Source organism: Pseudophryne corroboree, chromosome 1, assembly GCF_028390025.1.
Source record: "Pseudophryne corroboree isolate aPseCor3 chromosome 1, aPseCor3.hap2, whole genome shotgun sequence".
Lineage (NCBI taxonomy): Eukaryota > Metazoa > Chordata > Amphibia > Anura > Myobatrachidae > Pseudophryne > Pseudophryne corroboree.
In genome coordinates this window covers 821,651,842-821,667,687 of record NC_086444.1, presented here as the reverse complement: position 1 = coordinate 821,667,687, position 15,846 = coordinate 821,651,842, and the positions used below count along the sequence as shown (strand labels likewise).

The following is a 15,846-nucleotide window of genomic DNA, read 5'->3' as shown; positions in this document are numbered from 1 at the left end:
AAATATTGTATTAAATGACCTTCAGGCTGTGTGTATATGAAACATAAATAAATTGTGTGAATGTAGACACACTTTGTTTAATGCACAAAGTTATTACACATATTGGTTAAAATTGACTTCAGGCTGTATGTATAAGGTGTATATGAAACATAAATGCATTCTGTGCTTAGACTTAGGTCCCATCACCATGATATCTCATTATGGTATGCAATTATTCCAAAATACGGAAAAATCCGATATCCAAAATACCTCCGGTCCCAAGCATTTTGGATAAGGGATACTCAACCTGTGGGTGTGTGTGTGTATGTATGTATGTATGTAATATATATATATATATATATATATATATATATATATATTCTGCACACCACTGCGCCAAAGCATCTCCACTGGGACCCACTGGTGGGTGAGGGAGTACTGTAGATTTACTATAAAGGTATGCTGGTGTCTGTTATTGTGATGACTGACTTGAAGTGCCGTCCACTTTGCCTGTGTATCTATATTACTATTGGTAAAGTCACTTGAGCACACTGCTACTGTTCACCCTGAGTGCCGGATAGCTACATATTGGGGGGGGGGGGGGGGGGTGTGTATGTAGGTGGGACACCAACATTTATCATGCCTCCGGGCAACTGGGGCGAACTTACGCCACTGCCTTCTACCCGTGTACTAGTTTAGATGATGTAAATGAGTGCTCCTTAGGCTGCAGAAACCACCAGAACTTTAGTACATGTTTCATAAGTAACTATCAATATGTTTTCTCTTCTAGTGTATGGGAAAAGTCTGGGTGATAACATCAGTTCAGAGACCTCAGGTGACTTTAGGAAAGCGTTGCTGTTCTTGGCTAATGTAAGACTTTAATTAACACTGGTGTTTGTTGTCTATTTTATACACTGATATTTTTTTTAAATTTTAGATGGCAATTGGATTGTACAACAGCTATCTGCCAGTATAACCCTCTGTTCAGCGCAGAATATTAGCTGTGTGGCCAGTAATTATTTCCTTATTCACTCAAACCATCCACAACTGTGTATTTGATGCTGTTTAAAGCTTAATCTGGGAGGATAGCGGAATTTTAGAGATGAGCTATGTCCTGTGGATGGTTTTGGTGAATGACTGCATTCAGAAACATAGGCTTTTGCAGTATATATTATGGATTTATTTTCTTTTTTAGAATGTCCAAAATTTTTTTTTTTTTTTTTCTTTTCTCGCTATGAGCTGGCACCCCCAGTTTGTTCTAGGTAATAGAGGGAACCAAACTCTGGTGTTCTTTGCCTTCACCAGAAGCCCCCAAGAGCTCTGAGCTACCATTTGGGGGCTCTCTATTATCTTGAATAGTGAAGTGTAACGGATTACTATAAGAGAGGACTGTGTGGATTCAGTTCTACTACAATGTAACATTACATTGTACCTGATTCAGATAATGGTGTAAGGGGGAAGAGCTCTGTATTTGCATCCAACTGGGGTAGCTCATGAGTGTTACTGTCCAGAAGGGGACCACATTTTACAAACTAGTTATCCCAGCAATGTGTGTTGAGGGGCTAGATGAGTAGGAACAGTATTGTATTTCATTGTATGTCATTTTCTTTACAGCATACATACATGTAGTACAGCATTTGCAATTGACTCACGCTGGTTGCTCCAATTTGTGAAAGATGAGATTGAATTAAAAAAGCATTATTGATAGGTGGTGCTCTTTATTATATCTATCTATCTATCCATCCATCAAGGCAGCACTCCGACTGTAAAGGTAGGTGAATCAAACCAGCATTTGTTAATAAACTTTCAACGTTTCGGAAGAAGGGGGTGCGTCCCCCGAAGCGTTGAAAGGTTATTAAACCACATGCTGGTTTGATTCACCTACCTTTAAAGTTTTTGAGTGCAGCCTTTCTCCGTGGATATATTGGGATACTACATACCCTTAAGGAGGGCACCAGAGCCAGTACCCAGGTGGGGAGGGGAGTGCCGTATGCTGGACTGTATTGAGGAATATATATATATATATATATATATATATATATATATATATATATATATATATATATATATACACACACATACCAACACACACACAGTAGGGCAAGTATTTGGACAGCCACCGATTGTGCAAGTTGACCCACTTAAAAAGATGACAGAGGTCTGTAATTTCCATCATAGGTACACTTCAACTGTGAGAGACAGAATCTGAAAAAACAGGAAATCACACTATGATTTTTAAACAATTTACTTGTATATCCTGGTGGAAAATAAATATTTGGACACCTACCAAGCAGCAAGATTTCTGGCTCTCACAGACCTGTTACTTCTTTAAGAAGCTCTTCTATCCTCCACTCATTACCTGTATTAATGGCACCTGTTTGAACTGGTTATCTGTACAAAAGACACCTCTTCACACCCTCAAACAGTCAGACTGCTACCTCTCCACCATGGCCAAGACCAGACAGCTGTCTAAGGACACCAGGGACAAAATTGTAGAGCTGCACAAGGCTGGGATGAGCAACTCGACAATAGGCAAGCAGCTTGGTGAGAAGAGATCAACTGTTGCTGCAATTATTAAAAAATGGAACAAATACAAGATCACTGACAATCTCCCTCGACCTGGGGCTCCATGCAACATCTCACCTCGTGGGGTATCAATGATCTTGAGAATGGTGAGGAATCAGCCCAGAACTACACGGGGGGACCTGGTCAATGACCTCAAGAGAGCTGGGACCACAGTCATAAAGGTTACCATTAGTAACACTACGTTGTCATGGATTGAAATCCTGCAGCGCCTGAAAGGTCCCCCTGCTTAAGCTAACACATGTCCAGGCCCGTCTAAAGTTTGCCAGTGACCATCTGGATGACCCAGAGGAGGATTGGGAGAATGTAATGTGGTCAGATGAGAGCAAAATCGAACTTCTTGGTATAAACTCCACTCGCCGTGTTTGGAGGGAGAAGAATGATGAATGGCATCCCAAGAACACCATACCAACTGTGAAGCATGGGGGTGGATACCTTATGCTTTGGGCTGCTTTTCTGCAAAGGGGACAGGACGACTGATCCGTATTAAGGAGAGGATGAATGGGGCCATGTATCGTGAGATTTTTGGGCAAAAACCTCCTTCCCTCAGTTAGAGCATTGAAGATGGAACGTGGCTGGGTCTTCCAGCATGACAATGACCCCAAACACACCGCCCGGGCAACTGAGGAGTGGTTCCGTAAGAAGCATTTCAAGGTCCTGGAGTGGCCTAGCCAGTCTCCAGACCTCAACCAAATAGAAAATCTGTGGAGGGAGTCGAAACCGTGTTGCCCGGCGACAGCCCCAAAACATGGCAGATCTAGAGAAGAGCTGCATGGAAGAGTGGGCCAAAATAGCTGCTACAGTGTGTGTGCAAATCTGGTCAAGAACTACAGGAAACGTTTGACCTCTCTAATTGCCAACCGAGGTTATATTACAAAGTATTGAGTTAAACTTTTTGATTGTCCAAATATTTATTTTCCACAAGAATATACAAATAAATTGTTTAAAAATCATACAATGTGATTTCCTGTTTATTTTTTTCAGATTCTGTCTCACAGTTGAAGTGTACCTATGATGGAAATTACAGACCTCTCTCTTATCTTTTTAAGTGGGTAAACTTGCACAATCGGTGGCTGCCCAAATACTTTTTCTTTTTCATCCACTAGGGGTCACTGGACTACTCTTGTTAGCAGCATAGGCACAATTTAAATATTTAAATTAGTAACTCTCCTCCCTCCTCCATACTCCCATAGTACCTCAGTGTTTTTTCTGTGCTTCAGCAGGATAGAAGCACATGTGGAGTTGCTCCACATATTTTCTATTTTTTACTTTTATTTTTCATTACTTCTTACTCAATCCCTTCCCAGCTTAGAAAAAAGCTTGGGTCCGGGATTGTAGAAGCTGCTGCATGCAGCTCTTGGCTTGTCGGCGCTCAGAGAGGAGCACTGCCATAGACCACAGGCAGCTCAGTATTTCCGAGTCTGAGGCTGCAGGAAGGAGCTGGACGGAGTTTGTGTGAAGAAGCCCCGTCGTAGCACAACATCACCTCAGGTATTTATAGCATTACTGGGGGATCGGGGCAGTCAGCGCCGTGTGTGGGGACTGCTAGAATCCCCAGAACCTGTGCACCTTCCGGCTCCCGCACTGCCCGCCGCCCGGCCGCTGATGCACACTGCCCGCCGCTGCCGCTCCCCAGCTCCCGGCGCCTGCTGCCAGAGCCCCGGCATAGCGCTGACTAAGGTAGCTCACGCGGTGGAGGTGGGGGCAGAGGGGGGGAGACTGCCGGCTCATCCCTCACTCAGACCGCGGCCAGCGCTCGCGGCTGCTGCGGTCTGTCCCCATTAAAGGCATCGCAGCTGCGGGAGGGGTGGGGGAGAGATAATGCCCAAGCAGCAACACTATACAGGCTGCATGATTTTAACAGGCTGTTAAGCCTATATTAATAAAAAGGCTGCATTGTTTTACATGTAATAGGCTGTTAAGCCTATATTAATGGTTTTAAGGGTTATAAATGTACAGGGGGCAAGTATTTATAACCTGGAATGTTGCTATGTCATACATAGACTGTAAGCACATGGCTGGAGGCCATTTTAACCATACTTCCTGCTTCTTCTTACAGGAAGTTGCTGTCCTACAACACTCCGCCACCGGATGGAGCAAGGGTGTTACTAGGAATTTGGACAGATCAGGTTTCATATAGTCTGGCCACGTGCACTGCACTTCGGCCATATACACACCTTAGTAACATTTACTGAGTCGTGGGACTTGTCTGTCTTTGTATATTTGTTTGTGAGTAAGGCACCAGCAAAATAAAAAAAGCAGCTTAACTGCAATGTCTGTCAGAGTGCGTTACCTGATGGTTCTACCACATGCACAGTATGTTTTGTAAATACGGCTACAAATAAGATTTCTTCTCCGATTTCATCTCCTGATCCTCAATGGGCAATACTAGCGGATGTAATGGCTGGGTTACAATCGGAATTGGCCGCCGCTCGACAAGAGCGGGAAATGGCAAGATCTGAGGCTCGGGTGAGACTGCCAGAGATACCAGAAGGGTCTCGGGAGCTGTCTCAGTCCTTGCAAAGGTCCAAGTCTAGTTCGGGTCACAAAGATAGTTATCATTTGTCTTATAATGTTCCAGTTTCTGCTATGTTGTATCCTGACTATTCAATGCCAGACCTCACTGCACAAGATGAATATGAGGAAGGTGAATTGGACCAGCAGTCAGATAGTGAGGATATTGACAGCCCGGGCATTGATAATCTCATCAGGGCGGTATGTCAGTCTCTGAATTTTACAGAGACTGAAGAACCTCTCTCAAATGATGAGGTGATATTTGCTAAACGACGGAGATCTCCGGTGTGTGTTCCTTTTTCAGAAACTCTAAATAAGCAGTTAATAGAGGCATGGAAGAATCCGGATAAAAGGTTTTCTATACCTCGCCAGTTTCTGTCTAGTTACCCGTTTCGAGAGTCGGTGACCTCTAAATGGGAAAATCCTCCAATGATGGATTCGTTGGTGTCAAAACTTTCTAAAAAGTTAACCATTCCAGTACCAACTGCTACTACGCTTAAAGACCCGTCAAAGCGTAAACTAGAAGCTATGCTAAAATCAATGTATACAGCAGCAGGGGTACTGCTTAGACCTGGTTTGGTTGGAATTTGGGTAAATAAGGCTGTGATTATATGGATAACACAGCTCAGGTCGGCCCTACAAGACGACCACCTTATACTTCTCGCTGATCACATCTGTGAAGCTGCTGAGTATCTATGTACAGCTTCTATGGACGTCTGCCAGGTCAGTTCTCGCCTTTCAGCGTCACTAGTTACGGCACGCAGAGCACTCTGGCTGCGTTCTTGGCAGGTGGAGGCAGAGGCCAAATGAGGAATAGAAGCGTTGCCTTACGTTGGCGAGAAGTTGTTTGGTCCTGAATTGGACAAATCGATTGCTGAGGCCACGGGGGGAAAGTCTATTTTCTTACCATTGCCTGCACAGGTACCTAGACGGAAATACTCTGGACCAGCGTTCAAATCCTTTAGACCTCAGCCCTTTCAAGGCCATTTTAGAGGAACAACCACACATGGTAGACGTGGTAGAGGACGTGGTTTTCAACAAACCACCACCCGTCAGGACGCCAAGACCACCGACAAGCCAGTGGCATGGCAGGCTCCCAGCCCATCTCGGATCTTCAGTGGTGGGGGCACGCCTTCAGACGTTCCATTTGGCGTGGTTCCAGACCTCCACAGATGGGTGGATCCGCAATTTAGTGTTAAAAGGTTACAAAATAGAGTTCGATTTGTCTCCCACCAATGCGCTTTTTCAAGACAGTACTGCCTGTGTCAGAAGACAAGAAGGCAGTTCTGCAGATCGCGATTCAGTCTCTGCTAGATTCAGCAGTTTTGATTCTGGTCCAAGTTCACCAACAAGGTCAAGGTTATTATTCCGTCAGACAAATATTGAACCTAAAGGGCCTCAATCAGTACGTCACTTACTACAGATTCAAGATGGAATCCCTGTGGTCAGTAATTGCAGGTTTAGAGCCACAGGAATTCATGATTGCACTGGATCTCAAGGATGCGTACTTACACATTCCAATTTGGCCACCGCATCAGAGGTACTTAAGGTTTGCGGTACAGCAAAACCATTATCAATTTAAGGCTCTACTGTTTGGCCTCTCGTCAGCGCCTCGGGTATTCACCAAAGTGATGTCTGTGATGATAGCTCATCTCAGATCCCTGGGAGTGATAATAGTTCCGTACTTGGACGATCTGCTCATCAAAGCTCCGTCTCAAAAGATACTCCTCCAACATGCATTGCTGATGTACAATGTGCTAGTTTAGCACGGTTGGATTGTCAACTTCAAGAAATCGAATCTGATTCCATCTCAACGACTTCAATTCCTAGGAATGATTCGATACCGTGACTCAAAGAATTTACCTGCCAGAACAGAAGGTACAGAGTATTCGTCATCTGGTACAGTTAGTGCTCAAGCCACGAACAGTCTCGATACACTTGTGCATTCAACTGTTAGTAAAGATGGTGGCGGCCTTCGTAGCACTCCAGTTCGGAAGATTTCACTCGCGTCCTTTTCAACTGGATGTTCTCGCACAGTGGTCAGGCTCGCATCTGCAGATTCACCAGATGGTGCGGTTGTCTCCACGGACCAGAGTATCACTACTCTGGTGGCTCCAAGTACACAATCTCACTGCAGGGAAAAGGTTCTGCGTCTGGAATTGGATAATTCTAACGACGGACACGAGTTTCAGAGGTTGGGGAGCTGTGATCCAAAATTGTCAGCTTCAGGGTCTCTGGTCAGATCATGAAAGATTGCTGTCTATAAATGTCCTGGAACTCAGGGCAATTTACAACGCGCTGCGACAAGCAGTGCACATGCTCCGGTCTCAGACTGTCCAGGTGCAGTCAGACAACGCGACGGCAGTCGCGTACATCAACAAACAAGGAGGAACAAGAAGCCGCATGACCATGCGGGAAGTGGCTCGAATCCTCAGTTGGGCCGAGCATCACCAGGTGATATTGTCGGCAGTGTTCATTCCGGGAGTGGACAACTGGGAGGCGGATTATCTCAGCCGTCGGGATTTTCATCCAGGAGAATGGGCATTAAATCCAGAAGTGTTTCATATGTTGGTTCAGAGGTGGGGTTACCCACAGGTGAACCTGATGGCATCTCGCCAAAATCATCAAACACCCCAGTATGTGTCCAGAACACGAGATCCAAAGGCAGTGGCAGTGGATGCTCTCACGATCGTGTGGCCGTACAGCCTCATGTATTTGTTTCCACCGTTTCCGCTGCTTCCTCTGTTGCTAAAGCGGATCAAACGAGAGTCCGCCACAGTCATACTAGTGGCGCCTCATTCGCCGCGGAGAGCATGGTTCTCGGATCTCCGCTGGCTACTCGCAGACGATCCGTGGCTGCTCCCGCTACGTCCGGACCTGTTAAAACAGGGTCCGTTCCTTTACCCCGATTTAGCGCGGCTGCGTTTGACGGGGTGGCTGTTGAAATCGCCCTCTTAAGAAGAGAGGGCATTCCGGAATCTGTTATACTAACCATGTTACGTGCTCGGAAGCCAGTTACGGCAGCTCATTATAACAGAATTTGGCGTGAAGGTTGGTGTGAAGCTCTGAAGTTTCTGACATCATCTTTCAAGTTATTCCGTCTTTTGCTGTTTTTGGAGGACTACATTTATCTACACTGAAGGGGGAAACTTTGGTACGTCCCAAGAGTACTCCAGTGACCCCTAGTGGATGAAAAAGAAAATAGGATTTTGGTACTTACCAGATAAATCCTTTTCTTTGAATCCACAGGGGGCATTGGACGCCCACCCAGAGCAGTTTTACTTGTCTTGTGGTAAGTTCAGTGGATCTTATGGTAACACATTCTCACCGACTTGTTCAAATGTTCAGGTGATATCTATTGTTGTGCAAACTGTTAGTTGTCAGTTACGTTATGTGTCAACTTCATTGTTGTCCGTTGTTATAATGTTTTATGTAATTCTCCATTGTTCATCTTCTCTATCGCTCCTTGGCTCCATAAAAAACACTGAGGTACTATGGGAGTATGGAGGAGGGAGGAGAGTTACTAATTTAAATATTTAAATGTGCCTATCCTGCTAACACCCCGTCCATATCCCAAGAGTACTCCAGTGCCCCCTGTGGATTCAAAGAAAAGGATTTATTTGGTAAGTACCAAAATCCTATTTTTGCCCCACTGTATATATAATTTTATTTTTTATTTTGGGAGGTGGTGAGGCGACTTAATTTTATTTGGAGGAAAACAAATGTGTAACTGGGGTAACTGCGCCTTTTCCATTCACCCTCTGCAATCTTTTTTTTTTTTTTTCTTTTTTTATGCATTTCTTTTTTTGGTCTCCTTTAGAAATTTGGACCTGCATTTATGTGTAGAATATGTTTTAATGGGGACCAAAATGCTATAATAATTGGTGTGAATTTTCAAAACACAGTAAATGTGCTGAATTTGCCACGGTAGGTGGATTGAGCGGCCTTTAGCATTGCTTACAAAAACACAATCAATCTCCATATACTTAATCTATAAAAATTGATTCTCTTTTCTTTTTTTCCTGCAGGCCAGACGTGATGAAAGTTCAAAAGTGGATGAACATCTTGCTAAAAAGGATGCAGAGGTAAATTAAGCTAGACATCTTTCCCCTGCTGCGCTGAGGCATTGACAAGTGAAAATGATATATTCAGCCTGCTTTCCACACTTAGCATACTAATCACCTGTAATTTCTGCCTCTCAAAACAATCCTATTTATCAAACCGTTATTTTTGTTAGTTCATGTCTGATAAAGAGGAATTATTATTTAAAAAAATTGCTCCTTTTAAAAAGCAATTGGATGCAATAACTAAGTGAGAGATTATCTGAGATTTTATCTTTTATGCGCTAAACTAAGATTTATCTCTGTTATGGTAACTGAGCAAACGTACAGGTACAGTATATCTCCGGTAATGTTTTAACATAGGATGTGCTATGCCTTCACATTCTATCCAGTATAACATTTGTAATACAAATTAAGTATTGAAAACAATAGCAGCCAACAGTCCGGCATGATTAGTTGGGGTTGTGTAGCGTTGGACCCCATAGCAAAATCTGGGTTAAGACCCTGTGATGCCCATCTCTGCTTTCAAAAGAGCACTGAGGGCCCTCTTATAAACTTGTGTGGGTCTGGTGAATGGGCAGGAGTAAAACCCCAAGCATGGTTTCACTTACCACTGGTCATAAAAAATGGCTGCCAGGATCACCAGAAGTTGGTGCAACCCAAGCAGTGGCGGTTCCGGAGGTGGGACTGCAACGCAGTCCAGAATTCAAATAAAGAAGCCGCACCAACTGCCACGGAGTCCCAGCCGGTGATGTTTGGCAATGTCTGAGGTAGCAGTTGGTGTGGCTCCCCTATTTAAATTTTGGACTGCGTTGCAGCCCTCACCTCTGAAACTGCCAATGTTGCCAAGCCTTCCTCACTGCTGAGCTCTGTAGCTTCCGCACTCCCTGTGGCAGCAGTAGTTCTGCTGCTGATTAAATGCAACATCTACAGTAGTAATGAAATCAAATTCTAAAAGTAAATTCTTTTTTTTCCAAATGTTTTATTTTAATATAGATTTTGTACAATGCTGGGGAGAAGAAATGGGGGACAGATGAAGACAAATTTATTGAAGTTCTTTGTTTGAGAAGCTTTCCACAGCTTAGGCTAAGTATGTCATCTTTCTCTTACTTAAAAGGACATATGGTTTCACAGGATCTTACAATGAGCCACCACTTGGTCTATGTGTGTAATAACTGGGATTTTACATTTACTCAGAATTTAAACGTTCTTCTTGGTAAATAATGAATCCTCCTTCCTTAATCTATTGTCATTCATTTTTAAAATGTATTGAGTCAATAGTGGGAGAAGCATGATTGAAAGAAAATATGGCAAAGGAATGAATAATGGATATACCGTATATAAGGAACCATAGAACCAATTCAAAAAGTGTTGATTGTAGTGAAAAAACAAAAAAAACCTGGTAAAACATGAAATTCACTTCCATCCCTAAGTACAGATGTTTTCTCTCTCATGTTGCTGCAGTCACGTTAAACAGCCTTTGTAGTGGCGCCTAGTCATGAGCACGTTTACTTACACTGGGCGTCCTTTTGTGCATTTTTTCCCTAAAAGTGTGTCTTTCTGGAAAAGACTGCAATGTAGACTTTTGTATCCAGATACGGCCGCAGTCGCACACAGAATAGCATGTCATTTTAAGCAGCGATGTTTTTTGCTGAAAATGCAGCCGCCCAACATTAGCAGAGTAGCACGGGAACTGCCGGCGCACTCACACCAGGCATCTTGCAGTGCATGGTATATTGAGGATAGATGTATGAGGCTACATCTGTACTTTACCACCTTTAATAGTCGCTTTCTAAAAGTGGTCTTAAAAGAAGGCAATAATTGTTTTTTGACAGAGTACTCATGGTATTTTTAATATATTTTTATTTCACGAAGAATTAGCGGTTATTATGTATATTTTTTTGTTTGCGTTGCCTGCATATAAGTGTATTAAAAAGTTGGCGGAAAACTAGAATATTTGAATTCAAGCTTTTAAATGTCAGTCACTGATGCCTGCTTTTGTATCTGCAGCATTTGATCACTATAAGACCATCTGCAATAAAACCATAGAAGAGAGCATAGAAGGAGAAATATCTGGTCACCTGGAGGATTTGCTGATTGCCATAGGTAAGACTTTAGATGTAAAATGAAGAAAAATAGGTTGTGGTTGATAGTTACAAAGCGATACCATAGAGTCGACAGGGTCAAAAGGTCGACACACGTCTTTTAGGGTTTTTTCATGTTACAACTTTTGGTGCATTTTACTATCCATGTCACAAACTATTACCTTTAGTAGCCTTGTGCCGGGCGAAGCGAGTGAGCTGTTATGCCTGACGCGTGGCAAGCGAAGCAGGCCCGCGAGAGGACACATTTCAACACATTTTGGTGGAATATTTTTTTAAACACACACAAAAAAAGGCAACTTTTGTGTGTCGACCTTTTTACTCTGCCATCTGGTTGACCTTGGAAATTGTAACTGTCTAACAGACCACACCCAGAAAAACATTGCAGACCCAATTACAATAAATTCAGGCAGTGAGGAACCTGTGACACTATAATGAAAGTTCTGCTCATTTATAGGGGTCAATCCAATTAGGTGCAATGATCTTGCAGATACGAGTCATGGTGGCTTGAATTTGCACAAACGTACTTGCCACACCATAGAGGTCCGAGCAATTTTGTGCGAATTGAGGTTGATTTCAGCCCACGAAGGGTGCGAGATCGGGTGCCGTTCCTGGTGTTGAAACGCCGTGGCAACAGCACATTGCACCTATCGTGGCTAATTGGATTGACTTGATAGTGTGTGTTTGTTTTTTGTATTTTTATTTTTGTAAATCGAAAATTTACTTTAGGCAATAACCATATTATTTACCAGAAGAAGCTTATTGTATAGTGCTGTAGACAGAAAATGGATGGGTGTATTGTAGAATATGGCTAACATTTTATATTTACAGTAATAAATGGAATTTTTAGAGAACTGCACATGTATATATGACATATCATACAATTTGTAGAAAATGAATTGAACAAATTTCAAACAACATAGTATTAGTCAAGTTAAAAATGCATTGGTTAACAATGGTTTTTATACCATGTTATATAAACCATATGAGAACACACATTATAACAAGGTATAAACATATGTGTGTAGTTTTACAATAGATGCAATATATGTGGCTGAATGCAGTTATAAAGGATGACTGCCAGTCACAAGTATTTCAAGGTTGTACCATGAAGTCAATTACACCATTGCTCGTAATTAATCTTTAAGGGACAGAGGCAACGATTTAGCATGTGGCAACCATATATTAACATTTTTTTCAGCCTGCTTCTCTTTAAGGGACATCTCAATGCAATCCGTTAAAAAGAGGTATGACACCCTAGGCATGAATAAAGATAATGTCAGTGAGTCTGACGATATCCATTGCGACAATATTGTTTTCCATACAGGTGCGCCAGTTTGGCTAGTAACAATCTTCGTCCCAATGGTGGTCTATTCTGGGCAGCAGATGTGTATATGTCCCATACTGCCCGTTCAGGAGTAGGAGTAACAGTGACGCTATGAGTCTTTTATATATTGACCTATCGTCGTCCAAAATTTGTGAACTTCGGGGCAACTCCACATGCAGCGGTACAAATCTGCATCTGGTGTTGCACATTTGAAGCATCTCGAGTCTGTGGAGGCACCCATTAATAAACGTTGTTTCGGGGTATAGTATGCCTGGTGCAGTAACTTGTATTGTATTTCCATGTAAGAAGCAGATACTAAAGTCTTATTGAGACGTGTAAATGCAGCAACGATTGTCATAAGGGGAATACTGGGCAGATCCTTGGCCCATTTTGCCATTCCTGTCTGCAGACCTTCCAGATTAATGTGTATTTTAATATGCAGGTACAGTAGGGAAGTAGTGCTCACCCAATCGTTAGCATCTTTTACCATAACATCTAGCTCATTCGAGGTGTCTTTATCAGTTCATTTGGAAAGGGCACTGGAGGTACAACTTCGAATTTCATAGTACACAAATAAGGGTATAGACAAGTTTGGGTGTTTTTTGCATAGTTGGTGAAGCTGCAATATTGTTAAACAATTTTCCTCTAAGGCATGTGAAATTAATGGAAGACCCTCTCTATTCCAAGCCATTGACAGTAGCGAACCCCGTGTTAAGAAAGTACACATAACCATTTTCCTTTAACTTCATCATAATGGTACTATTTTTAAATGTTGGTAGCCTAGTTACTGATTATAGTGTGTTGATTTAAAAGTGCTATATCCAATTCTTATGTCAGTTTTTAGTGTATTTTTGTCAGTTTCATCGAAACGTAACATAACCCCTTCATCCATTCGTCAACATCATATATATTGGAAGGAAAAAAATAGACCTTTATTGTTTTGAGATGCACATAATGCAAAATCAGTGCTTATTTTTCTTTTATTATGTGGTATAATTTTTTCCACTTAATTTCAGCATAAATGGCTACTTGATGAATATGATCTAGTTTATTCTGCACCAAGACCACAATGTGTACATAGTGAAGCTGTCCTACTACTGCAGAGATACGATAGAGTATTGGATACTTCTTTAAAGGATTGTCTAAAATATGGTCACCTACATGCAGGTTCGGACTGAGACTAAAAATAGGCCCTTGCTTTTAAAGCACACAGACCCACCTCGGCGTCAGCATCTGGCTCCTGGTGTAGACTCCTCCCCTTACTATTCCTGAGGTGGGCGTAGTGCGTTTGGTGAGGAAGATGAGCCGTGCAGCAGCACTGGGGATAGATTGGTATTTGTCAGGGATGCCAGTCAGGAGGAGATTACAGTAGTCCAGGCTGGAGATGACCAGTGAGTGGATAAGGGTCTTAGTAGCATCCTGGGTCAGAAAGGGTCTGGAAATATTTTTTAGATGAAAATGGCAGCTTTGTGAGAGGTGCTGAATGTGTGGTTTGAAAGAGAGGGAGGTGTCAAGGATTACTCCAAGACAGTGCACTTGGGGGCTAGAGGAGATAGTAGTGCCATCAATATATCATTAAATTGTGGTAGGAGAGGTTATGCGGGAGGGAAGGATGATCAGCTCAGTCTTAGACATGTTTTAAGCACTGGGACATCCAAGAAGAGATAGCGGAGAGATAGTTGGAGATACGAGTGAGGAGAGCAGGGGAGAGGTCCGGGGAGGAAATGTAGATTTGATTGTTTGTCCACTTTTACTTTGGATCAATAGAGCAGAAGCAGCTTATTATAGAGGCACATAGATCACCCTTATTAGAAGCTTGTAAAGCAGTGCTACTCCATCTGAAGTTGTGCAAAATAATTGTGTAGTTCATATAGCGCACAGCACGCATCATGCTCGACCTCCACATATTGGTCTGCTCACCCCTGGTTGCAAGTGTCCTCTGCCCGGTGGAAGTTTGGTGCGGCATCGGCTAAAGCTGCAGTCTTTGTAGCCAGCAGCATGAGGCAGCGGGAGGGAGAACGCGGCTCGTGTAGCCCTGTGTGTGGTCTCCTCTGTAGTTAAATGTCCAGGTGCAGTGGTTCAAAGTGGCAATAAATGGCGGTGTCCATACCCTAATTAGCACAGCCGCATCAGCATTCCTCTCTCCATGCATGCTTCATACATGCCTGCACTGCTGCAGCACCATGTAAGGAGGAAGGCAGAGCTGAGCACCCTGGGGTCTGTTTACTAAGACTTGAATGGCGATAAAGTGCATGGAGATAAAGTATCAGCCAATCAGCTCCTAACTGGCATTTTTCAAACCCAGCCTGTAACATGACAGTTAGGAGCCGATTGGCTGGTACTTTATCTCCATCCACTCGATCTCCATTCATGGCTTAGTAAATAGACCCCCTTGTCAGAACGTAAGCAGAGCTGAGCACCGTGGCAGTCGGGAGGAGGTGATGCTGCTCGAGCGGTCCTGTGGAAGGCCAGAGCGGCTCTTCAGGCTTAGCCACATGGACAGTCAATCCCTGCCTACATGCGGGACTAGTGTTATGACCATGTTAATATAATATAATAGGGTAATGTAATTTTCCATTGCAAATTCAAAAATGAAAGCCACATTTATCTGGACACCACCTTTCATGAGTGTTCCCATACTGTTTTCAGAAATACTGTATGTTATTTTTGTTTTTCTATGACCATTGGCCTGTTAAGCCATAGATATTAGTGCACCCACTGCCACTTAATTAATTCCACTTCTGTTTATGCTGCCTTGCGAATTCTATGACTACAGCAATGGTTCTCAAACTGTGAGCCATGGCATCCTGGGGTGCCTTGGGACACTTGCATGGGTGCCCTGGGTTGGTGGCCCAGGATCAATTCAATTTGGACCGTGGTTGGGAATGCCTGACATACAATATAAACACACTTAATTTTTCAGTAAGAAACTTTTGGCTTAAGGGTGTTGTGAATAAAATTCTAATGATGCCATGACACAAACAAGCTTGGGAACCACTGGTCTACAGTAAAGTGTAATGTAATCGCATGATATGTGTTCCTGCAGGTTTATGTGTATTTTATACCAGATGCACCATATGTTTCTCTTCTCATTGCAGTGAAATGTGCAAGGAATACGCCTGCTTTTTTTGCTGAAAGGTTACACAAAGCTATTAAGGTACAAACTGATTTATTTTAACTGGTCCATTTTAATGAGTTGTAGCTACAGCAGACTAACACACCACTAATGTAACCTTATTTAGTGACACACAAGACTCTTGGCTAATATCTTATATGCCCA

At 42.9% G+C, this 15,846-nt stretch overlaps 1 protein-coding gene across 2 annotated transcripts in view; it reads left to right on the top strand.

Annotated features, from left to right (window-relative positions):
• Window positions 1-15,846, top strand: part of ANXA3 (annexin A3) — an 87,785-nt gene that overhangs the window by 50,991 nt on the left and 20,948 nt on the right. For both annotated transcript variants that reach the window (XM_063919574.1, XM_063919577.1), the window contains exons 7-11: window positions 770-849; window positions 9,105-9,161; window positions 10,134-10,227; window positions 11,148-11,243; window positions 15,665-15,723. In XM_063919574.1, coding sequence (XP_063775644.1) covers window positions 770-849; window positions 9,105-9,161; window positions 10,134-10,227; window positions 11,148-11,243; window positions 15,665-15,723 — 386 coding nt within the window. The remainder of the gene's footprint in view (window positions 1-769; window positions 850-9,104; window positions 9,162-10,133; window positions 10,228-11,147; window positions 11,244-15,664; window positions 15,724-15,846) is intronic.